We start from the raw sequence: 25,883 nt of genomic DNA on the forward strand, positions 1-25,883 counted from the left end.
GGGGATGGTTAATGGAAGAGCAAGGACTGTAAAAAAAAAACAAAAAAAAAAAAAAAACAACTCAGCAGGACGTCTATTTCTTTTCAGAACTCCAATAGAAGTGAATGGGGAGACATGCACCCACGTACATCACTTTAAAGCCTAACGCCAAAATTATGTAAATAGAGGAAACAGACAAATTCTCTATGTTCTGTTTGTGCTGTTGCACTATTACACTTGATGCCTGCTCTTAGATCTAGTCAAGAACACTTATAATCCGCATATTAAATGCCCATAATGCAGCCATATTTATTAAAAGAGGAGTCAGTCTATTGAAGTTATCGCTATTCAGACTGGGGGCCAAAATGAAGTCAATATAAAATCTAAAGCTCCCATGAACATGAGAGGAGACAGACACACCTGTCAAGTTCTTGGCTGCTGTACATAACAGTTTACTGGTATGTCTATTGGAGCACAAAGGAAAGCTCTCAAAAACAGCAAGGCTAACTGGTATAGCCTGTCTCTGGCATCATCCCTGTTGGGAGGGAGTCTCCTCCCATGCCTAGTCTCCCGGGATTTCCTTGGTGACATCCAGTAACCGCCTTATACACCAAAGAGTCTAGGTTCAGAATATTTGATATTTACAGTGTAATTACCTTTATTTGCCTCCTGGTACTTTTTCTTGGCTTGTACTGTATCTTTGACTTTACTACGATACTGAGTCTTCAGATTTTCAATATCTTGTTGGGTGGTCTATAGGATGAAAAACCAGAGGTAGATTTTAGTTAGGAATCCTTAAACTATTAAAATCTCACATTATAAATAGAACTCATCGCACATTTGATACAATTGTGAATTAGTGACCAGTTGCCATCATTCTGTACAGTGTCCACATTTTCACATATGTGCAGTCTCTTATCCTAAAAGTTATAACAAAACTGATCCAACAGTTTCCTTTTGGGTCAGTTTTGCAACTGGATGTCTCCAATTCTCACAAAGGTCCATGACCCAGCCAAATTAGTGCTCAACTCTACAATACACAGATATATGAGGATGAGCGTCTGGTATGGTATCGCTAGGTTGACAATGACTTATAGGATTGCTACCATCCAATACATGTAACTAGAGGCACAGCTTTTATTTTTAGGAAAGAAAACTAGTTTGCACACCTTTTTCCCACAAGAGCTTTGTATTGCCTGTAAGATTCCTTATATCTACATGGTGCTCTCCCAAAGGAGAAACAGTAAATTTGCGATGAGCCAGACAGAGGATTGATGCATACACTTATCTTTTGTTATAGATGGGTAGAAAGGCACAACGCAAACAAATTCTTATCAACAGTCTTTGGTCCAGGTGAAAGTAACTGACTGGATACAATTTTAAGGCTAGTCACAAATCGCGAGGGCGGGAAAAAAATGCTGTGGAAAAGAATACAGCCGGAAGAGCATTGCATTTTTTTCTGAAGCGTTTTTCACAGAAAATTCGCAAATTTTTCTTATATGGAGTTTCTGCCCCTTTTATACGTATACGGAAAACGCCAGCATTTCTGCAGGTATAATTGACACACTGCGATTTTCAGAAATGCAAGTGTTTTTGAAAACACAGCTTTTCTGTTGCGGATCTTTTTCAGCAATGTGTGGATGGGATTAGCCAGAATTCTATCCACTTTGCAGGTAATGTATTACGCTGGGTTCTCGCAGTGTGGGGCCCTGGCGTTAAATGGGTTTTCCTCACAAACATAACATATTTCAATTTGTACAATTAACAATTTTGCAGGGTTTGAAAGATTTTCTCTCACCATCTTATTGGCTGGGTTTCTGTCATGTCCTAGACCATAGAAAGTTCCTGCATTCATGGTGGTATCCATGGGAAACAGATTAAGACAACAGACTGTCACAATTAAAATAGTTGGAGAAAATCTTTAAATTGCTGCAAAAGTTTGAAATACTCTTAATTTTCTTTCTGTCTTTTCTCTTCTGCATATTGTAAGTAATGCTTTCTTTTGTTGGCACAACTTTAGAGGCAACCTGTGAAACGTGTATCTTATCTAATGATATATATTTTGCGAGGCAGATTAGTAATAAAAATCATAGAATATCTGTGCTGTGTGAGCCTGACTGTCACTATTCAGCCAGACATTTTCTGCGGCCTGGTCCATCATATTATTCCATTCAATTTTCAAGAAAACCATTACATTCTGCCATACAACCGCCACTTGTGTCTAAAAAACACCCCACAGGCAATCACCTTTCCCCCAAAAAAAGGTTACTATTTGGATCCATTAAAAAGTGAAAAAGTGAGGGTCATCGCAGTGTGCGGTTAAAGTCAGAGTCTGTATCCACTGCTTACCATCCATTTTTCCATAGACATACATGTCATGTTCACTTTGACATAACTTTGCTGGGACTGCCTTAGCGATCCAAAAATGGGATAGATGGGATAGATAGGAGCCCTGACAATGTTATATACTATGTTTTAAGCTAATTTAAACCGTAGTTCATACCAAACTTGTTCTACCCAAAACGAAACTTGTACTTGAACCACTGAACCCGAAATAGCAGAAATCCTGAGAGATTTTCCCATCTCCTTTTTTTTCCATTTCTGCCTCTTTGTAATGTTTCTGTTGTAGTAAACTGAAATTATAAAATGTTTTAAGGCATAAAAATATGGTTGAGCGTTCGGGATCGGAAATGTTCGGATTTCGATTGGCGACTGAGTAAATTTCACGATCGCGATCGGAATTCCGATCCCGATCTTTTTCGGTGGGATCGAGGTTATTTCCCACAATGCTTGGTTACTGGCCAATCATTGTGGGAAAAGCTATAGTATCAGATGAGCAAGTACTATTCAAAACTCCCGTTTCGAATAGCACACACCCATAGGAATGAATGGAAGCAGCTGGCACGCAGACTTTGCCGGCGTCCGGCCGCTTAACCCCCTGCGTCCATTCATTCTTATTGGAGCATACTACTCTTCTGTTTCCTCCCTGCTGTGCCGTATACTCGGCTCTGCTACATCTCAGATGTATCAGAACTGAGCATATGGTAAAACAGGGATAAAGCGGAAGAGTGGCAGGCTGCGGTAAATCACTCTGTGCTGCACTGCTGTGAGGACAATGAGGCACTCCCCATATAATAAGCCATGGCTGAGGTTCGCGAGTAGATACTACTGTACTACTGTACATTGACTTGACTATCTAATCTTCTGCTTCGTCCCTGCTTTACTGTATACTCAGCTCTGCTACATCTCAGATGAGCCGAGTATACAGTAAAGCTACAAGCTACATCTCAGCAGAGCTGAGTATACAGTAAAGCAGGGACGAAGCAGAAGAGTAGATGGACAAGTCAATGTACAGTAGTATCTATCTACTCGCGAACTTCGCTCAACTTACCTGCACAGATCCGCTGCCGCTCCCCTTCTCTCTCATTGACATGCCTTCAGAGTGCCGTGCGGGCCCCCCCCTCCCTAGACTAGTGTTAGAGATGCTGGGAGAAGGCAGGGCTTGTGGCTTAGGAGAGTGTGGGTGGGTACTGGGAGGGGAGACGTAGTGATGCACTCACATCTCCCCGCCCACACTCTCCTAAGCTAAGCCACAACAAGCGCCGCCCACTCCCATCATCTCTAACACTAGCCCAGGGAGGTGGGGGTGCGCACGGTGCTCTGAAGGCATGTCAATGAGAGAGGACCAGACCAAGAAGAACGGGGAGCGGCAGTGGATCTGTGCAGGTAAGCGGACAACAGGGGGCTAAGTAGCCGGGGGATTTTTTTTTAATCACTACACAGTGTGGAGTCCAAAAATTGAAACCATTTTTGGACTCCATGCTGTGTAGTGAATAGGATCGTTTTTAAAATCTGATCTTCGATTAAAAAAATCCCATTGACTTGCATTGGGATCGGAATCGAATGGAAAACGATCGGAAATCGGATTTTAAAAATGATCCTGAAATTTCAAGATCGGCTTAACCCTAAAAAAAATCATGTAAATCAACCTAAGTAGTCATGCAGGGGGAAAGCTGCTTTCCAAAAAGTGCTGCTAGTGAAACAAGCATAATAGTTTTTGACTGGTGTGGATAATTCTAATCACACAAGCAGTTTGTCCTCAATCTCAATGGGCACTAACTGCTACACTTTTCTTTTTGTTTGTTTGTTTTGTTTGCACACAAGCAGTTTGTGATAGTTTGCGGTACAGTTTTTGAGCAAAAGCTAAAGATGGATTCTGTACTGTATATTTCCTTCCGTTATATTTTGTATTCCTGCCAGGTTCACTTCTGCCTTTGGCTCAAAAATCTGCATCAAAAACTGCCCCACACACTACATTAAAACTGCATGCATGATGAGAAGAAGGAAGATCTGACTCCAGAGATCTGAACAGATGACTCACAATATTAAAGCCAAGAAAAGAAAACAGGTTGATGCACAGACTTCATAAGTCTTGTGGTATATAATACTGGATATAATAGTGGTCCTTCTATCACCTATGCACAGGAAAGGTCACGAGTGTCTGATAAGTGGTAGTGTCCTACCCCTTAGACCTCTACCACTTTAGAGAATGGGTTTCCTGTAGAGCTTAGTAAATGTCATGCATGTCTGCTGCACTTCATGCAATCTCTATGGGACTGATGGAGATAGCCAAGTAGAGTGCTCTGTTAGTTTTGTCAGTCCCATAGACTTTGAAGAGGGCTGCAGCATATATGTACAAATATGTGACACAAGACAACTCTTCTCAAGACCAGTGGGGGTCCCAGGATTCGGACCCTCAGCAGTCAAACACATACCAACTCTCCTATGGATTGGGCTTGTTTGTCCAGCACATCACACAACATTATGCCTGTGGTCAGAAAAGTAATTAAACTGTATTGTGTTATTATAATGAAGCAATTAACCATCTGTTCTTACTGATATCTCCTCACTTTGTGAATCATACTGTGAATCTTGTATATAGGACATTCGAGACATATGTAAAAATGTTATATTGCTAGTATTTCAGCTTCTGGAAAGAGTATCAGGCCTGTCCTGGGGCCAGCACATTACCCCAGCATAATGCCAGCCTTCTAATCACTCAATGGAAATTCATTTCTATCATCAAATAATAATAACTATGCAGTATATTGACATGAATTTCCGAGCACTTGGAATAAGTTACCTTCAAATAATCCTGGTTGAGAAGCTGCCACTGTTCAGTATATGACTTTTTCAGCTGCTGTTTTTCCCGAATGAGATCAGTGAGCTTCTTCAGAGGCCCCGAATGTAAAGTGTCTGAATGGTTCCGTAATATGTGACTCAGGTTCTCTGTCTGGGTTACCATTGTAGACCAGGCCTGTGAATACACAATAGTTTGGAAAAAATGACAAAATGGAGATAGGTGACTAAATTCAGGTCTGATTTACTCATATTAAGCAATGGAGACTATTACTTAGAACTAACAGTAGGTACAATTATTAACTTCTACTACAGTTAAAGGGGTTATTCACTTTATAACATTGACACCGAAGATCTCCGCAGATCAGCTACTGTAGGACAGTTTGGCTCTCGGTAATGTTTTTGATGTGTAGCAGTGACTTTAGGTACTGCAGTGCTGTCCCACAGCCATCCATATTAGAATTTAGATAACCCCTTTACTTTAGTTCACTTTCCACTATGCTGCTAGACTTACTGATTATTGCATTACTACTAGATGAATTCTTACACCAGGAATACCTGCTTGCAGGAAACAGGACCACTCACTGGCTCTTAAAAGAAAGAAAGCTTAGCTACAGCTCTGCAGGTGGGCAAGAAACACAAAGAAAGGAATATATATATATATATATATATATATATATATATATATATATATATATATATACACACACACTATTGTCTGTCTAGTGACCGGCGGGATAAAGGTAAGCAGCCGATAGCTTGTTCAAGGGAGGGTTCAGGATCTGTCATGTAGTGGGGCTCCCCAGCTAAATATTGTTTATTAGCAAATTAATGGCTGTCCAATCACCCCTGTCCTTATGTTCTCTTACAGGGTCATCCCAAACTTGGACTCAAGTAACCCATATATGTTACACAGATAGACTCATGTTTCCTTGTTCAAATCAGCTAGATTGGAAAACCCATTTTTTTGCAATCAGTTTGTCTGTCACCACCTTCAGCTTTAGTGTCCCTTGAATATTTTCTCACGTATATGTACTTTCCTGCACTAGTTACTTTTATCTTTCAAATCATACTGGGCAAGTTGTAGACTGTCCACAGTACAGTAACTTGTAGATGCATATACATAACTTGTGGATGACTTGGGAGGAACCAACTGCTCAGTGTTGTCCCCTATTCTGAACAGAGTGGTGGTCAGGCAGAACTCGTATGGCTCCTTTCATTTAAATGGGAGTGCCAGATATTTCTGTACTACAATGCTCAATAAGGCCTCCACCGATTTACACCTTAATTTACGGCCGCAAAATAACGCGGCGTATACGATCCCAGCTCCCATTGAAATCAATGGGAGCGTATACGGTGCTCAAAGTCTCACACGTCGTATACGTGCCACATCACGCGGCACGTTACTCCGTGTGAACTCCCCCATTTATGCCCTTTCCCGTGGATAGGGAATAACTTGCCCAAGTGGGAAAACACCATCGACAACCTGAGTACAGTTTTATCTTCCCTGACACTGTAATTAAGTCAGACAAATAGACTCAGACTGAAAACATATTTTAACTTCCTTCTTCCTCAACTTACAATATATGTACTAAAAAGTTATATTTTAACTATTTTTATCATATATCCAACAATCAGCCATATCTTTAACAGTGCTCATATACACACCCTAAGCCTACCACCAACTTTTCACTGAAACCAAGAAGTGGATGAGAGAGAAGAGAGAAGAAAGCAGATGAAACCCTTAGTGTAAGGCCCTACTTAGCGAAATGTAGTAAAAAAAAAAAAAAAAAAACCACTGTGAAAAAAAGGCGTTGAAAAACATAGTGTTTTTTTCTACGGCGTTTTCCATTGCATTTTCACAGAGTTTCCTCTGTGGACTTTGTGCCCCTATTACACCTATATGGAAAACACTGACATTTCCACAGGTATAATTTACATGCTGGTGGTTTTGAAAACCCATCTTTTTCACTGCAAATTTTTTTCTGTTGTGCTATGCAATAAAAAATGTCAATCATATGAATCTTATGGAGGCCAAAGAGATGTTATTGGATCATTGGTGGCAAATTCTATAGCAGAACATATTCTGTAGCACTTTACATGTTATCACTCACTGTCCCTATAGGGCTCATGTTCTAACAGTATGTAGAGATGAGCGAACAGTGTTCTATCGAACACATGTTCGATCGGATATCAGGGTGTTCGCCATGTTCGAATCGAATCGAACACCGCGTGGTAAAGTGCGCCAAAATTCGATTCCCCTCCCACCTTCCCTGGCGCCTTTTTTGCACCAATAACAGCGCAGGGGAGGTGGGACAGGAACTACGACACTGGGGGCATTGAAAAAAATTGGAAAAAGTCATTGGCTGCCGAAATCAGGTGACCTCCATTTTAGACGAATAGTGGATTTCAAATCCGGGTCATATGAGAATGTGAACTTTGTGACTATGAGACAGGGATAGCTGTACAGGCAGGGATAGCTAGGGATAACCTTTATTTAGGGGGGAATGTTATTAAAAATAACTTTTTGGGGCTCTATCGGGTGTGTAATTGTGATTTTTGTGAGATAAACTTTTTCCCATAGGGATGCATTGGCCAGCGCTGATTGGCCGAATTCCGTACTCTGGCCAATCAGTGCTGGCCAATGCAGTCTATTAGCTTGATGAAGCAGAGTGTGCACAAGGGTTCAAGCGCACCCTCGGCTCTGATGTAGCAGAGCTGAGGCTGCACAAGGGTTCAAGCGCACCCTCGGCTCTGATGTAGGAGAGCCGAGGGTGCACTTGAACCCTTGTGCACCCTCGGCTCTGCTACATCAGAGCCGAGGGTGCGCTTGAACCCTTGTGCACACTCTGCTTCATCAAGCTAATAGAATGCATTGGCCAGCGCTGATTGGCCAATGCATTCTATTAGCCCGATGAAGTAGAGCTGAATGTGTGTGCTAAGCACACACATTCAGCTCTACTTCATCGGGCTAATAGAATGCATTGGCCAGTGCTGATTGGCCAGAGTACGGAATTCGGCCAATCAGCGCTGGCTCTGCTGGAGGAGGCGGAGTCTAAGATCGCTCCACACCAGTCTCCATTCAGGTCTGACCTTAGACTCCGCCTCCTCCAGCAGAGCCAGCGCTGATTGGCCGAATTCCGTACTCTGGCCAATCAGCACTGGCTAATGCATTGTATTGGCGTGATGAAGCAGTGCTGAATGTGTGTGCTTAACACACACATTCAGCTCTACTTCATCGGGCTAATAGAATGCATTGGCCAATCAGCGCTGGCCAATGCATTCTATTAGCGTGAACTGAGTTTGCACAGGGGTTCTAGTGCACCCTCGGCTCTGCTACATCAGATTGCTACATCTGATGTAGCAGTGCCGAGTGTGCATCAGATGTGTAGTTGAGCAAAACTGACTCAGCACTGCTAAGTCTCTGCATTCGCATAGGAATGCATTGGCCAGCCTTCGGCCAATCAGCGCTGGCTCTGCCGGAGGAGGCGGAGTCTAAGGTCGGACCTGAATGGAGACTGGTGTGGAGCGATCTTAGACTCCGCCTCCTCCAGCAGAGCCAGCGCTGATTGGTCGAGTTCCGTACTCTGGCCAATCAGCACTGGCCAATACATTTCTATGGGGAAAAGTTAGCTTGCGAAAATCGCAAACTGACAGGGATTTCCATGAAATAAAGTGACTTTTATGCCCCCAGACATGCTTCCCCTGCTGTCCCAGTGTCATTCCAGGGTGTTGGTATCATTTCCTGGGGTGTCATAGTGGACTTGGTGACCCTCCAGACACGAATTTGGGTTTCCCCCTTAACGAGTTTATGTTCCCCATAGACTATAATGGGGTTCGAAACCCATTCGAACACTCGAACAGTGAGCGGCTGTTCGAATCGAATTTCGAACCTCGAACATTTTAGTGTTCGCTCATCTCTAACAGTATGTCTTTGGAGGGTGAGAAGAAACCCACACTATATAGTGAATTCAGGTCTAGTATTTAGCATATCAATGCACACTACTTCAGCACACATGCAGTATGATCCTGCGCTGGTTCATAGCTAGTAGGTTGATTCCCATGACTATTCCTCTTCTTTACCAAGTTTAGTTTACAAAATGCGATACAATAGCTTCTATTCTGTGTTCTGTGACTCTTTGTGCTAAATTACACCCCCCTCATTCCTAGGCATATCACATTCCTTGGAGTATTCCTTTGATTTTCTTAAAGAAAATTTTATATGTTCAGTTGTGTTGCACATCTACTTATACTTCATGCTACGCAGCCATTGCACACATTTACATCTATCATTTTGTGTGAGAGAATTGCAGATTCCCTTACAACGTACATTTGTGGTATCACACATTGTTCTTTTTTTGCTTCTTCCTACAATTTTCTTGAGTTCCCCTTTCTTATCTTGTACTTACAGTATTTATGGCTTACGTGCTCCATTTTTCACTAGTGAATAATAAAAATAAATGCCAGATATACTAAAGACACTTGGGTTTGGTTCACCAGCTGGATTTAAATGTGGTTTTCCTTAAATTTAACGGATATGGAGATTCTGTGGGTTGCAAACTGGATTAAATGGAAAAGTTATTAAAAAGTTTTTCATTTCCTATTTGACAGTCTGAATTATTTATTACTCTTGTTTAAGCATGTATGGCTCCTAGAGGCAGGAGCTATGTAGCCTTCTTCAGCTAAACCTGGTCAAAGTGACGACCTGATGTGCATGGGGACCTTCCAACTCTCCCTCGATCTCTGATGTCCAGGGAGAGAAATGCATGCAGAAGATGGAAAGCTGAGAACGGAGACCCAAATGCTAGTGTGAACCTAGCGTAATCCATTTTATGGATTTTAATTATGCCACAGAAAGGTTTACATTAGGAATTGTAATTGGCCTGTTTGAAAAGATGTGTCTTTAGTTTGTGCTTGAATTGGGAGTTATTGGGAGTTAATCTGATTGGGATAGAGCATTCCAGGGAAGTGGTGCAGCTTGGGAGAAGTCTTGTATATGAGCGTGGGAGGTTCTGATAATAGAGGATGTAAGTGTTAGATCATTGAGTGAACGGAGAACACGGGTTGGGCAATAGAGGTGAGAGAGGAAACGTAGGGAGGTACAGCATTATGGAGAGCCTTGTTGATGAGGATGATAAGTTAATATTGTATTATGTAATGGAGTATTATGCCTGACACATACTGGAGGCTTTGCTGTAGCGTCTAGACTCATAGATGAGCCTGGCCGCTGCATTCAGAATAGATTGTAGAGGGGAGTGTTTAGTAAGGGGAAGACCGATCGTTACAGTAGTCAAGGCGAGAGTGAATTAGAGCAACAATAAGTGTCTTTAATGTATCTCTGGTAAGGAAAGGGTGTATTCTGGAGATGCTTTTGAAGTGGAGGTGACATGAGCCTCCGAGTGATTGGATATGGGGGGTGAAGGAAAGGTCTGAGTCAAACAACCCTGGGCAGCGGGCATACTGCCTAGGAATTATAGTAAGGCCTGAGACTGCAATGGATATATCAGAGACAGATCTATTAGATGGTGGAAACAGCAGTAGTTCAGTCTAAGGGTGCATTCACACTGAGTAAACGCTAGCTTATTCTGTAGAGTAAAATTACACTTGTAAATTTTGCTATCCCATTGACTTCAATGACATTTTACAGGCGTATTTTTACAGGCGTATTTTTTACAGGCGTATTTTTTACAGGCGTATTTTTACACTTGTAAAAAAATATCATTGAAGTCAATGGGATAGCAAAATTTACAAGTGTAATTTTACTCTACAAAATAAGCTAGTGTTTACTCAGTGTGAATGCACCCTTAGAGAGATTTAGTTTCAGATAGAGTGAAGACAAGATATTTGAGACAGCAGAGAGGCAGTTGCTGGTGTTCTGTATTAGTGCAGGGGTGATGTCATGGGAAGATGTGTATAATTGGGTGTCATCAGCATAAAGATGGTACCTGAAGCCAAATCTGGTGATGGTTTATCCAATGGGGGCTGTGTAGAGAGAAAAGAGCAAGGGGCCTAGGACCGAGCCCTGAGGAACCCCAACAGCAAGGGAAAGAGGGGAGGAAAAAGAGCCCGCAAATGATAAACTGAAAGTGCGGTCTGAGAGATAAGAGGAGAACCAGGAGAGCGCAGTGTCATTGAGGCCGACTGAGCGGAGCATAGTGAGGAGGAGTTGATGGTCAACAGTGTCAAAAGCTGCAGAGAGGTCCAGAAGAATAAGAAGAGAGAAGTCATCATTAGATTTAGCCATTAGGAGATCATTGGAGACTTTTGTGAGGGCTGTTTCAGTGGAGTGCAGTTAGCAGAGAGATAGCGTATTAAACAAGAATAGACCAAGCGTTCCAAGATTTTAGAGATGAAGGGGAGGTTAGAGACGGGTTGTTTTGCCAACTATTTTAAGGGGTCGGGTATGGCTTTAAAGAAGGCAACTCTGAATGCTTTACTAATTTTATTATATGAAGAATTAGTGATTACATACAATAAAAGAAGATAGTGTGATATTGCAAAGAGCTTACATCATCAAGAGCTTAAATCATCATCTGCCCGTAAAAGAAAATCATCAACCGTGGAGGCAACAGGCGAAGGCAGAGAATCCTCACCCATAGCTTACATTACACATCTATATACAGATCAAAGCTTCACCAGGAATTATAAGCATCATCTATCTGGCATCAGCTGGGAGAAGCGGGCCAGCGAAGATAGAAAGTTCTTGGGATCCACACTGCATCATGGGCGTCCCCTATAGCACGCAGGTCCAGAGACTTCTAACTTCGCAGCAAACTTTCTCAGCTTATATCTTATTTGAAAACAAAAGACTGCGTAACACATCAGTATTTGTCCAGTATAAGGCCTCCCCCCTCCGAATGGCCAGCTCTTCACAGGTTAACCTGACACTGGAAAAATCCTTCATCGGATGTTGAATGCTACTGGTGCTAAGCAAACCATTCCCATCAACCAGTGTTATATGGTACAGCGTTCTCATAACAATATACTGTGAGAAGCATTGATAAGAGAGCTATGTGTAAATATGCAGCGTCTCTCACTAAACATTACCAAGTGTTAGGAACTTAAGTCTACAGAACTTACAGGCTGTTACCATCTAATATTCTTAAAGGGATAGTGTCAATATGGATTCCGGATGGCCAATTAATACCTTAGCACTACATGGGTCAATCAGGTTTCCCCCACAGTATCATGTCCCCATCAACCTTCAGGTTGCCCCAACAGTATCATGTACCCCCACCCCTCAGGTTGCCTCCAAAGTATCATGCCCACTCACCACTCAGGGTGCCCCCACAGTTTCATGTCCCCAACTGTATATATCAAAGTGAAAAACAAACCTTCCACCTTTCCCAGTTCACTCCTCTCTAGTCCAGGAGTCTTTAAAGGGGTATTCCCATGTACATAATCAGATCTATATTTGTAGATAATTAAAAGTTAAACATTTTTGCAAATATAAGTAATTAAAAATTCTGCAGAGTTTTAAAGATTTTCTCTAACTTTCTTAGTGGTGACAGTCTATTGTCTTGATCGGTTGCCATGGACACGACCACTAATGCAGAAACTTTCTATGATCTGGGACTTGTCAGGAACCAGCTATGATTTTCTTATTGTACCTGGGTTATTAGACAGGGACACTACATGTATCAGAAGATATCCCGGCCGCAATAAAGAAATCATGGCTGATTTTCTGACCTTAGAAAGTTCCTGCATTGGTTGTTGTATCCATGGCAACCGATCAAGATAACAGACTGTGAGCACTAAGAAAGTTAGAGAAAATCTTTAAAACTCTGCAGAATTTTTAATTACTTAATACTTGCATTTGCAAAAATGTTTAACTTTTAATCATCTACAAATTCAAAAATAATGATGTAGCTGGGAATACCCCTTTAAGGAGTAACAGGCATGATGTAAGTGATGTCACCACATTGCGCCTCCTGCTCACAGGACACTGGGGGCAAAGACAGTGGCCAGGTGGTGAACCAGGGTGCGGACGTCTCCTTACTACATCACTGGCTACAACTCATTGGTGTCCCCCGATGACTTGGTGCAGCATTTGCTATCCCGCTGCCCTGGACAGCAGGATAGCAAATACAGGACTTTATTGCTGTCCAAAAGGGGCCCCCATTACCATAAGCCCAGGTGCAAGTGCACAATTGACCCTATGTATAAAGAAGCCCTAGCTATAGATGTCAAATGAATCCAGAAGGGGTGTAGTTCTACACCCCTTCTGGATTAATTTAAAATTATTCTGGTGTTATACTTACCACCTCTGAAGCCCTGGCTATAGATGTCCACTAAAAATATCTATGTGTGCATGGGTGTTGGGCGTCAGCGAAGATAGTTGATATGTTTGGGCAGTATTAGAGAGTAGTGTTGAGCGAATAGTAGATACAAATACCTCCCTCCCATAGGAATGCGTGTTAGGCAAATCTTCACAGCGCTTAACCCCTTAGTGTTCGGCTGCTTCCATGCATTCCTATGGGAGCGAGGTATTCGACAAATAGTTTCGAATACTATTCGCTCAACACTATTAGAGAGCCATTTTCCTAGATCTAAAAAATACAAATATAACAATGCAATAGATAGAGGGTAGATAGAGGGTAAATATTGTTTTTTTAAGGTTCAATTTAGAATAAATATTGTTTCTGTTTTTCTGGTAAATTCAGACCATCATATTATTAGGAAACTGGCATGAATGGAACCATGCCTTTCTTTTAACCTTAAGACTAGTGCCAGGATACAAAATAATACAATAGCTTAAAAGAATACAGAAAAACCAATATAAAGCAATATTCTTTTTGCAATGTTTCAGTGAAACACATTTAAGGGATGTAGACGGGACAACACATCACCGCTAGTCTAGAAAATAGGATTCTGAAAATTTCCTAAACAAAAAAGGAACTAGGTAAAAGTAGCCATGGAGAGGTCAGTAAGAGCTACGATCTTCATTCATTACATCTTCCTTGACTTTTTCTTGTGAACTTTCTGTTCTGCTGACCTTAAGACATTCATAACACGTGCAGAAAGGTTCCGTGAAATACCCCTAAAAGTCCATGAGACACTCATTCTTTACCAGAATTGACTCAGATGGAAATGCATATATCAGTTTTATCCAAAAATTAGAACTATATCATTGAAAAGAAAAATTGTAGCATTAATAGTTACAGATGAGTCTACGGTAACTCACACGAAGTACACGTGCCAAGTGCTTGTGACTCAGAGTTCACTGGCAGCGATCTGCTCGTGAACCCTCAGACAATGCTACTTAATAGTCATCAAGTACTTGGAATTGTTAATGGATCAGAAGGGGGGAGGCGTACAAAGGAGAAAATATTCATGCTTATGTTTAATGCCATCTGATCTCATAATTAATAACTATCTCCAGTGTCTACAATGAATATGAGCAGCTTCGCCTCAGCAGCACATGAGAACAAAGACAGTAAGAGTTATTGTAAGCCTTGGACAGAGGCAGAGAGGACATTTGTAAAGGGAAGCTCAAGAGTCAAAGTCACACTACGAAACTGGCACCAGTAATGTTGGAACTATCTACCCAATGAGTAATAAGTGATTACAAGTAACTTCCAGTACAAAGGAATTCACACAAACTCTTATGTGCTGAGGTAAGTGAAACAATCTTTAAGCAGTAGCAGATCTGATCCCAAAGAATTATTCTCAATGTAGATCGCCAAGATATCTTACTTTGTAACTGGCGGTGGTTGATTCTTCAAATGCTCAACAATGCAGAAAATGAAGGGGTTTATAAATGTGGATCCCCTTCAACCCACTGTTGCAGACAAAATATGGTGAGTGCCATCACAATTGTGCCCACCTATTCCATTTAAATGAGGTATATAGAGAGGAAGCTATGTAGATCTGCGCTCACTAGATTGGTGGCCTTACTCATATAGATAAGGTCCCCCCTCATGCCCTGATTTGCAGAGTGCAGCGGGATATTGCAAGTCTCTGTGCTCAGACTTTTCCAGCTCTGTGTTACATCACCAACTCTGCTCTACTCCGCTGTTGCTTGTACGTAGAGTAGAGCAGGGCCAGTCATGTGACAGAGAGTTAGTTGTGTCATCAGCAGAGGAGGCTGCGTACAGAGACTGGCTGTGTACAGAGACTTCCAGCATGCCACTGTGCTGTGTAAACCTAATAACCGGAGCACGGGACACCCTCATCTATATGACTAAGTGCAGTGAATGCATTGCAATAACTTTTTATCTACTACACTATTTTAATACATTTTGCCAATGTCTAATCTCCTTTTTTACAGAATACATTTTGCCTTGGATGAAATTACCTTTTGACCTGTTCAGCAAGGACTAGAAACTTTGCAATGATCTGCATCCAGAATTCGTATAAAAAGCAGCAAGTGTTCCACAACTCTGCTAACCTGACCTCACTTTTTTGCTGAGTGGAATTTTTCTAAATTTAGAAGAACTGTACTGTAACCTCATCTAACCAAAATGTTGAGAAATAAATGTTAATATAACCATGACATTCTATAAGTATACAAGCTGCAACATCAGCATAGGAAGCATTTAAGGTATACGCACACAAAGTATTCATTTCATAGAATTGTGGGATAAAGAAGAAATAGTGCCAAACCAAAATAGTATAAGACATTCAAAATAAATGTGGAACCCAGCGATGGAAGTCAATTAAGTCTTCTTTCCCGTCATAGTCCCCACACCAATCATCTGAGGGTAAATAATCTTAATAGTAAATTTACTTAAAGGGATTGTCTAGTAATATGGATCTTACGGGCTATCACTAGAATGGGTGATAAATATGTGATTGGCAGGTGCCCATATATCCTTTTTTCAGGTTTTACCTACCCATGTCATTATCAGTGGCCAATGACAGTGCTAGTCATGGTGCCCATATCGGTATGGCTAGTTATATTACAGCTGACACTACCTGGCACCACGAAAGGCCATAGTGTCCTGAAGCGAAGAAAAACCAGAAGTGAAATTATCTGAGGTATGAAATAATTTGGGGATGTGGTCTGGAGTCTGAGTTAATTTTATAGTCTGGTCTGAGGACTAAATTGACTTTGCTGTCTGATTTAGGGTCTAAATTAATTTAGGGACCTAGCCGATGTTGTGAAATAAATTTAGTATCTGAACTTCTTAAGGAATCTGAAGTAGCGTGTAAATTGATTCTGGCTCTTGTTTAGGGTTTCTTGATTTCCATGTAAACGTTCTCCATTTTTGGATTTATGAGGTTAATACTGTATGTACTAAGAATGCTGTATTTTTACAGAAACTGTACCCTCAGCCTAGCTTCTACACAATCTGATGTGGAAGGGTAGCACATTCTATTTATGCCCACCACCATAAATGCCAATCATAGTGCCCTTCTAGATGATGGTCAAAGTGATGTCAGCCACCCTATCTCATACAACTATCAGCCAATTGACTTTCCTTTATTTTCAGTTGGCTATTCCCGTTCTCACACTAACCACTAGAGCACACACAATAAAAAAAAATTATCAATATTTTTGAATTTTTGGGTAAGGCCACGACTTTGAGATATCACCACCATAAGTATGGGCATGGCCACGTTCCCTTTCTTGTGACATGGGTAGAAAATGTACTGGTCAGAACCCTCTTTGGATGCAGCTGGCACATAACGTGCCCAAAGCACACATGGCTCCGAAGATTTGCTAGTTCTTCAGGGAATCTGTGAGGTCACCCCTGTTTTGGGGGTAAATATGCAAATACACTACATTTATTACTTTTTAAGCTCACTTGCTAGCTTTGCTGTGTAACCTGAGATTGGTTGAGTAGATAGTGGGAATTTTATTACAGCTGTATTGTACTGCTGGAGACATAGAGAAGGCTGAATAGCAACAGCACTATAAACTATGCCAACAGATGAAGTCATTTTTGCATGTTCCTCATAACTTCCTGGTCATGAAGACTGTGTTCCATCATTTCATGGACACTGTAAGGCCTCATGCACACAGTACATGAAATACAGCAATAAGATGGCAATGACGATGACACAGATTTCTTTGGAACACATTCATTTCATTGGGGCTATTCACAATGTTTGTTTTTGTCAGTTTTCATGGCTCTGAAAAATAGACTGAAGTCTTTAAGATTTCATTTATTTAAATGAAGATTAATCTTTAATCTTCATCTGTGAAAAAGCATGCCCTTAAGATATTGTTTTTTTACTGCCACTTTTTACAACATTCTTGTACAGGTAGCCTAAGGGGGCATTCACACTACGTTTCCTGAAGCTTATTCTGAACGTAAAACACGTTCAGAATAAGCGGCGTATAAAGCAGCTCCATTCATTTCTATGGGAGCCGGCATACGAGCACTCCCCATAGAAATGAATGGGCTGCTTCTTTCACTGCGAGCAGTCCCATTGAAGTGAATGGGAAGTGCCGGCGTATACGGCAAGCTCTGCTCATGCCGAGCTGTACACGCCGGCACCTCCCATTCACTTCAATGGGACTGCTCGCAGTGAAAGAAGCAGCCCATTCATTTCTATGGGGAGTGCTCGTATGCCGGCTCCCATAGAAATGAATGGAGCTGCTTTATACGCCGCTGATTCTGAACGTGTTTTACGTTCAGAATAAGCTTCAGGAAACGTAGTGTGAATGCACCCTAAGGGTCTATGACATTTCTCTGTCCATTAACTACAACTCATTGCAGCTGCCATAAAGCACACATCACCTGCTGCACTGTTCATATAGACAACACAGGAAGGAACTGCATTTTCCCCAGGGCTATCCTCAAGGTAATTTTTAAAAATAAAAAGCTTTGATTTAAAAAAATAAAATAAAAACTACAACAACAGTAAATAAAAAAACATGGGGGGGGGGGATTATTAATTCATCTACACCAGTTTTCTGGCATAGATGGGTGTTAATAAGGGGCATCCTAGGCGCATGGCCCTTTATTCTGCCAGAGATGTGCCATATTGTTTGTTCTTGTTTTGTTTAGCACTTTTTGCAAATGTAGATGGAGCAGAGAGCAAGCCTATTACATTTATAAGAAAGCTGGCATGAGTTACACCAGAAACCTACAGCAGTTTCTGACTGGCACACATTTTTATACTGGGGAGTGTGTCCGATTTATTCATGGCTGTGAAACTCTTAATAATTCAGGCGGCCTCATGCTAGTTGGGGACTATATTAAGATTGGTTTACAAAACCCTCTACTTCTTTACAGCTGCCTTATATCTAATTAATCTAATAAAAATGAAATGCAATGGACGGCCAGTTTAACTGGGATAAAACCGCTATGTTTCTAAGCTTTGTGTGCCTCAGCCATATGCCTAACTAGGCACACTAGTTTACATATACTGTAATTGTTAATGAATAAGTTAATACTAGACAGCAGAGAGACAACAGCTAGGTCGCTTGGGGCCCCCTCAAAAGGAAACATAATCCACATAAAAAAGTGGTTACCTTAGAAAACTCATAGACTATAATGGGGTCCGTGTGGTTTTCGTTTGGTATCTGCCCACAAACGGTGAAAAATGAGGAGAGGAAAGTGCTGCTTGCAGTGCTTTTCTCTCTCCGCATTTTTCATGTGGACAGGGGAACGGTAATCCTATACGGAGACCAGGCGCAGATGTGAACCGAGCCTAATGAACAACTTTTTATCTGACAGAAGAGTTGGTACAATTTCAAATCATATTGCAACTAATACCGTAACTCCTAGTAAAAAAAAAATAAAATATCCAAAAAAGAACTGAAGAATGCAGCGCAAGTAAAAAAATATATATAAAAAATAAAATTTTATACTACTCGAGCGTCACAGCAGGACTCAGTAGGCAGCTTCTAAAGTACTTTTATAGAATTCCCAGGACATTGTGCCTCTAAGCATCCTATCCTACTAATATTATAAATGTGAAAGTTTGGATGTTTGTGTGTTTGTTACTCAATCACACAAAAAAAAATCTGAATGGATTTGAATGAAATTAGTCACATAGATAGTTTGTAACCTCGATTAAAACATAGGCTACTTTTTATCCCGGTAAATGACATGGCTTCACAACTGTTATGAATTTATGTTCACATACTATATTAAACTGCTCTTGCAGCAGCTTATTTCAGGTTCAGATAAAGCCAGGTCTGTTATCTCTCTATGTAAACACTCAGCTAACCCTCAGTTCATTCTATACATGCATTTGCATATTATCTGATCTGATCCAGGCAACATGCTGACACACTGGATGGGAAAACACCTTTAATCTAAATTGGCAGTTTGCTACTTTTAAACATGGCGGGGGAAAAGAAAATCTAATTTGTTGCAAAATTCTAAAACAACGACAGCTATGAACGTAGCCAGAAATAAACAGAGTTCTCCTCAAGTGGAGCTCAGGGGGATCATTAACACCAACAGCATGCTCCTTATTTGGGGTCCCAATGAGCTGCTGAGATGTCGGAACAATCACAGGTACAGTGCAAAGAACAAGTTCAGAGGCAGACCAGCTTGAGAGCTGCTGAAACGGATCATCGACTCCAACAACACTCTCATTATATGGCTTCCCAGCGAGCTTCTGAGATGACGAAACAATCACGGGCACAGCATGAGGAATGAGTTCAGTGGCAGGCCAGCTTAACAGCTGCCAAAACGCCAGAGCAAGCGGATCATCAACGCCAACAACACACTCATTATATGGCTTTCCATCGTGCTCCTGAGATGTCGGAACAATCATGGGCACGGCGTGATGGACAAGTTCAGCAGCAGGACAGCTTAAGAGCTGCTGAAATGCCGGAGCAGGCAAACCAAGGACGGCAGCAATTTGCTGAATATAAGCAGATCATCGACGCCAACAAAATGCAGACAGAGTCGTGGGCAGAGGCTAGTACATACTATAGGTAAATACATTTGCACTAAGTTTCTTCTGCATACAATACAGGCGGGTGATCAGGATTAGGTTAACAATTAACATATGCTCACAGCCTTCCTATTTACCTACTGGCTTCTTGGCAGCTGTTACTTACCTTTATGCTTTCATGCACAAGTAAAAAGTAAACGTGCAATTTTATTTTTTTTATAAACCTGAACAACTTCCAAACGCTGACGCTTTTTATATCTGATTACAATTTGGCAAGGGATTAAGGTTACTGTCAGGGGCCCTTCACTATAGTAAATGTTACCTGACTCAGCTGACTTGAGTACTCGGACAGACCCGAGACTGGTGACTGATCCAACTTCTCGATGAGGGTGAACATCTGGTGAAGCTGTGATGCATAGTCTTTGTCACTCTTTGAACGCTGTATCATCCACTTTCTCAAAGATTCCATCAGTTTCAGTTCAGAGTCTTGCAGGCGTAGCAAAGCATTGTGCCCACTGGGACAGCTAAATTCTGTTGCAAATCCCATAGTTATTCAACGTGCTGACTATTTCTTTGTGTACTTTAAAGTTCACTGGTTCTCTGTAAATCAGAATAAGAAGGTGGTGTCAGAAATAAACCAAGTCAATAAAGGTATTATATGTTAGAGAACACACAGATGGATGGCATTATAGTTTGCAATTATTCATGGTAAAAGCTAGCTACAATTGCAGAAATCGAAATATCCTTTATGAATAAAGCACTAAGATTTAATCTATAATCAGGAGAAGCAATAACCATACATAATTATAAATGAAATATTAAAAAAATATTCATCTGGTCACGTGTAACACCCTTTTCTATGCCAGAACCTTGCACAGGAAGAAGTATTCTGCTAAACATAAGCCATCTGTGACACACTGGTATTGCCAGAACTAAAGCAAAGCTTGAGTATACATCCTAGGCAGGGGCGTTGTTATGGTAGAAACCCTGGAGTATCAGAAAGTAACAGGTTCTGATTGATAACAGAGAGCAGTAGAACTAGGTGTTTAAATCCTATATAGCACTGAGAGATAGGTCCTAGATACAGAAACGTCTTCACCGGCGCTAGCCATTAGGCCAGATGGACATTGCTGAATTTGGGGTCCAAGTTATCACCAAAGAAACTGTCTGAGAAATAAATGCTCCACTATCAGAAATCAAAACCAGAACCCACAATTAGCTTATCCTATCAGGATCGGGAAGTCAAAACAGGATTTTACAATGTCCAGTTCAAGAGGAAACGCCTGGTCCAGAGTCAGGAGACAAGTGGTTTTTCCGGTAAGGAGCCAAGGGCCAGTTTTCTAGAGATCATATCAGAGTCAGAATCAGGAGACAATCGGTTTTTTGGTTTCAAGCCAGGAGTCAGTTCCTAGAGATCTCCGCAAGAGTCAGAATTAGGAGATAAGCGGTTTTCCGATTTCAAGCCAAGGGCATGTTTCCTAGGGATCATGTCAGAGTCTGAATCAGAAGGCAAGTGGTTTTCCAGTTTCAAGTTGGTTCCTGGAAATCAGTAAGAAGTTGTGTAACACAAAGTCAGGTATGAAAGCCGAGCAAGGTAGAATAATTGCAGGCACCTGGCTGAGGAGGAAGGGAGTTTCTATAAGCCTCCTCAGCTGCTAATTGGATACGACCAGAGAACTCTGACACTGCAGAAGCTTCTCAGGTCAGCACGGTAACCTTAAAGTAACGCTGGCAAAACAGATATCTGACAGACGTAGCTATAAGAGGTGCAGCAGTAGCAGTCGTTACCAGGATCTGGACTCTAAGGGGCCCCAAAATTTCCCCCTTCCACCTACAATGTACCAACTAAAAGTCAAATGGTAGGTAGGGGCCTCATAAATTTTACATTGGGGCCCAGGATCTTCAAGTGATGCCTGTGATTCTAGAGATATGGTACATATCCTCCACCAATAACTGCACCATTTATTGAGAAATATTGCCGTAAATATAGTGCAAATATTATATATTTATAATATATTTAAATTATTCATATTATTATACAGAAATCATTAACATACATACCTCCCAAGAATAACACTTATCCCTATTGACAGGATTTGATCAGTGGAAGTCCAACCACTAATACCCTGACCGATCACAAAAGTCACCCATCTGCATGAAGCAGCGCAGGCGTGCTACCATTTCAGTTATCTTTATGGAGTCAAGAGAAGCTGAATGCAGTGCTCGGCAAACTTCAGCAGTAGCTAGGCACAAAGTTGGCCATCTTTGGCAGTCCCATAGAATTAAATAAAGTGACAGTACACCTATCCTTCTAAAATCATTCAGGGGTAGAAACGTCCCTCCTTCTCATCTTCAGACACTTATTGCTTTTCCTGTGGAAAGGCAGTCTTCAATCACTCTATCATTTATGGTATGTCCCTAGGTTGTGCCATAAATTCTACATTGGAGGGGTCCCAGTAGTCAAGTCAAACATTTATCCCACTGAAATGTCATAATGGTGGTAAAAAAATGTATTTCTAAGAGTGACCTTCAGACTGACTAATGAGTAGTCTATGTAAATGTATGGTTTGGCAGTAACTCATAAAAATTAAATCAGGAAGCAAACACTTTGAAACTCCACTTTTATATTGAGGCCAAGGTAGTCAACTTGTACTACCAAAGTCCTGAGCACGCAAGACTGAGGAACATTGATATCCGTTCCGTGCACTAGATGGAGGATTTGTTTCTTTATGATTTGCTGATTCAGTGCTTATGGAGTAAAAGACCATGCACAGAGGTAGCCGCCAATTTGCACATCTTGACAGCGTTATGTCATGGAGGTTGTATGGCATCAGAAGCCATGTTGGCAGTGACTGATAGTCAAGCACCCACTATAGTACCTAATCTTTCTAACAGCATTTGTAACATTAAAGGGGTTGTCTAGGGACTCAAACTTACCTTGCTGTTTCCTATGGATTCTTCAATATGGACCCAGGAGTCTGGCCTGATATTGACCACCGTGTCAAGTGATTGGAACCTACCCAACCCCCTGGCTGCTCTGCCTCTTCCTTCCTCTCCTGGTCTCGCAGCTGATTTACCTGTGCCATGTGGGATGGCTCTACTATAGTGTATTATATGGTGTACTATTGGAAGAACAATAGGCCTAATACGCTAAGGGCAATTCAGCATTGGCAACAAGGCTCAGAAAAATAGTAGAAACACCAAGCAGGCTACATTCAGATCCTAAGCATACAAATCAACTGAGGTATCTAACTGTGTACATGGAACAGCCAATCTAAATTATTCCCAACAAACCTAATTGGAGAATGTGTCTCATATCAAAGGAATAACCAGCCACAGGTGATGTCCCAACTAGCAGTCCCTTTACAACCACAAAACAATGGATCCACAGGGCAAGGAGGACGTATCAAAAACATAAGGAGATATCGTGCTCATAGCAAGAAAAAAAAAACACACATAAGGGGAACTCAACTTAAAATCAGGGGTCATGGTGTATGATAGCATACACAATTTACCAAGCTATATTCTCACAAAAGAACAAAGCGCTGCCTTATCTCTTTCAAGCTATTTTGCAAGTCAAAAATGGGGGAGGCATATCTCTTTTTCCAGATGCCCTTGCCACTTTTACATTTTGTCAGGGGTTTGGCCAAAGTTGTTTGTTTCCTTGCCATATTTATTACTTGCACAAAACAGTGCAAAAAAGGGCACCATTGCACCCCAGTACATGGGCAGCATAAAACTCATCATGTCAGCGCTGTGGTGAATTTTGTGCAATATTTATTACACAAGGGCAACTTTTTAGGCACATAATGCACATAGAGACACATTATCACACTTAGAGGAGCACCACTATGTACTATGAATAAATATCTAGAAATACAATGTGACAATGCAATAACAATGGTATCAAGATCCATCTGACCTTTAAGGAATGCAGTGGAACCGGCTTGGAAAGTTTCTTATACACTAATAATAGCATATCACCTACTTACAGCACAGGTATAGACTGAACCTTAGCCACAGTAGGTGTAGTCACCAGGTACATGAGAAAAGTGGAGACTATACAATTATTTTGCTGAATGGTTTCATATACAGAGAAAAGAAAGACGAAACGTAAACCACAAATCTCAGAGATAGAAGACTGGGGATTTCCACCTTCACCTTTGGATTAATGTTTTATTCTTAGTACACAATGTGAGTTTGGCTAAAAAGGATTATCTAATAAATTTGTTTCCTCCGTGACTCATCTGGGATATGACAACTTTTTGGTCTGACTAAAGAGCTGGAGAAAATAAATGAAATGAAGTTAAATTATTATATGATTCATGGAGACACTGAAAGAATATTTTCAGAGAAAAGAAATATGTGTCTAGAACTTTGCTCTGGGTCTCGACCTGTAAGTTACACAGCATAAAATGGAAATAATAAAAATTCTATTGCTTTGCAACACATTGGAGCAAAATTGTCTATAGAAGTCTGACACTTTTCTGTCTATATATATACGCCAAAACATATGGTGCGCAGTATTTATGAAGAACAACTGGCTCGACGCTTTTCCAAATGTGCACTAGAATGGGCGTGAATTTAAAGTGTCTAACTGTACCACACATCTATGAAACAGAAAAGAATGAATAGGACGCAGATTTTCTTGTGCAAAGTAAACAAACATATAGTATAGTTTATATATAGTATGTATAGCTTATAGCTAAGGCCCCACGTAGTGTCCCGCAGAAAAAAAAGCACTATGGGTAAAAACCATGGTGGCAAATCAACGCAGTTCTGCCCACAGCGCTTTACACAGAAAGTTTGCAGAGGTTTTCTCTGTGGACTGTTTCAATCATACTTGTAGGGAAACCGCCATCATTTCCGTAGGTATAATTGACATGCTGTCATTTCCAAAACCTCGTGGGTCCACAGCCTAAAATGGTGTAAACTTATGAATTTACCCCAATTTGTTTTGTGTGCCACAATTGAATGACATGCATCACATATTTGTCTCCTCAGTAAGTCAGAGATGATTTTTGTGTCTGCTTATTTTGGTCCTAAAATTTTAGGGTTTTTGATGTGTGCGCCAAATATTTGTTCCTCATGGCATGCAAGGCAATTTTCTTGTTTACATGTTTTGCACCTAAAATGATATATATTTGCTGCATGCGCAAAATACTTGTCTCATGGTGATGCTCAAAACTTTTTGTTAAATGTTACACGAGTCAGTGCCCCTTCACACGGCGTAAACGCGCCGCTCATTTAGACATGTATCCAAGCGCGGCGCTTCAAAACAGAGCCCATTGATTTCAATGGGAAGCGCGTGTCTAAATGAGCGGCGCGCTTACGCCGTGTGAAGGGGCCCTCAGAATGTTGGCGCTTCTAGATCCACTTCATATTTTCGAAGGTCCGTATGACAGATTCATAACTATATCTAAAACTATTAACGGCATTCAACAGAATTGATAACTATGCTGTACTATTTGAATTCTCATCCCATCTGCACAACTGCTCTCTTCCAGTCCCAATAGTAGAGTTCAGTGACATAGTATTCATAGTGCTGTTAGACCACATGACCACATTATCTAATGCTGGCTATGAGACTTTATGCCACCATCAACAAAACTTCCTGGTTAGCCACAGAATTTAGACAACACATTCATGTGCCTAGTAAGCACATGAAGTAGCTGGAGCACAGAAGAATGAATGTGGAATAATATCTCTGCCCTCTCTGAATGAACTTTTGATCTTCCAATATTGCTTTCTAATACTCCTTCACTATGATTCACTTTTGTTAAGTTCTTTATGTATTACACCAGTTGGTTTAACCCTATTTACTAAACTTACTAACACGTACTTTGTCTTTAGCTTATGCAGACTACGTTTTCCGTACATCTTTACAGCTTATGCCATGAGAACCAGCCAAGCATGCAGTGGCGTAACTAGGAATGGCGGGGCCCCGAGGCGAACTTTTG

At 41.1% G+C, this 25,883-nt stretch overlaps 1 protein-coding gene across 1 annotated transcript in view; it reads right to left on the reverse strand.

Annotated features, from left to right (window-relative positions):
* FES (FES proto-oncogene, tyrosine kinase) overlaps positions 1 to 25,883 on the reverse strand; it is an 87,799-nt gene that overhangs the window by 50,588 nt on the left and 11,328 nt on the right. The window contains exons 2-4 of the mRNA XM_075273382.1: positions 20,246 to 20,523; positions 5,123 to 5,296; positions 636 to 732 (exon numbers count right to left, since the gene is read on the reverse strand). Coding sequence (XP_075129483.1) covers positions 636 to 732; positions 5,123 to 5,296; positions 20,246 to 20,470 — 496 coding nt within the window. The 5' untranslated portion in view covers positions 20,471 to 20,523. The remainder of the gene's footprint in view (positions 1 to 635; positions 733 to 5,122; positions 5,297 to 20,245; positions 20,524 to 25,883) is intronic.

The sequence above is a fragment of the Leptodactylus fuscus genome, chromosome 5 (genome assembly GCF_031893055.1).
Source record: "Leptodactylus fuscus isolate aLepFus1 chromosome 5, aLepFus1.hap2, whole genome shotgun sequence".
NCBI classification, from domain to species: domain Eukaryota; kingdom Metazoa; phylum Chordata; class Amphibia; order Anura; family Leptodactylidae; genus Leptodactylus; species Leptodactylus fuscus.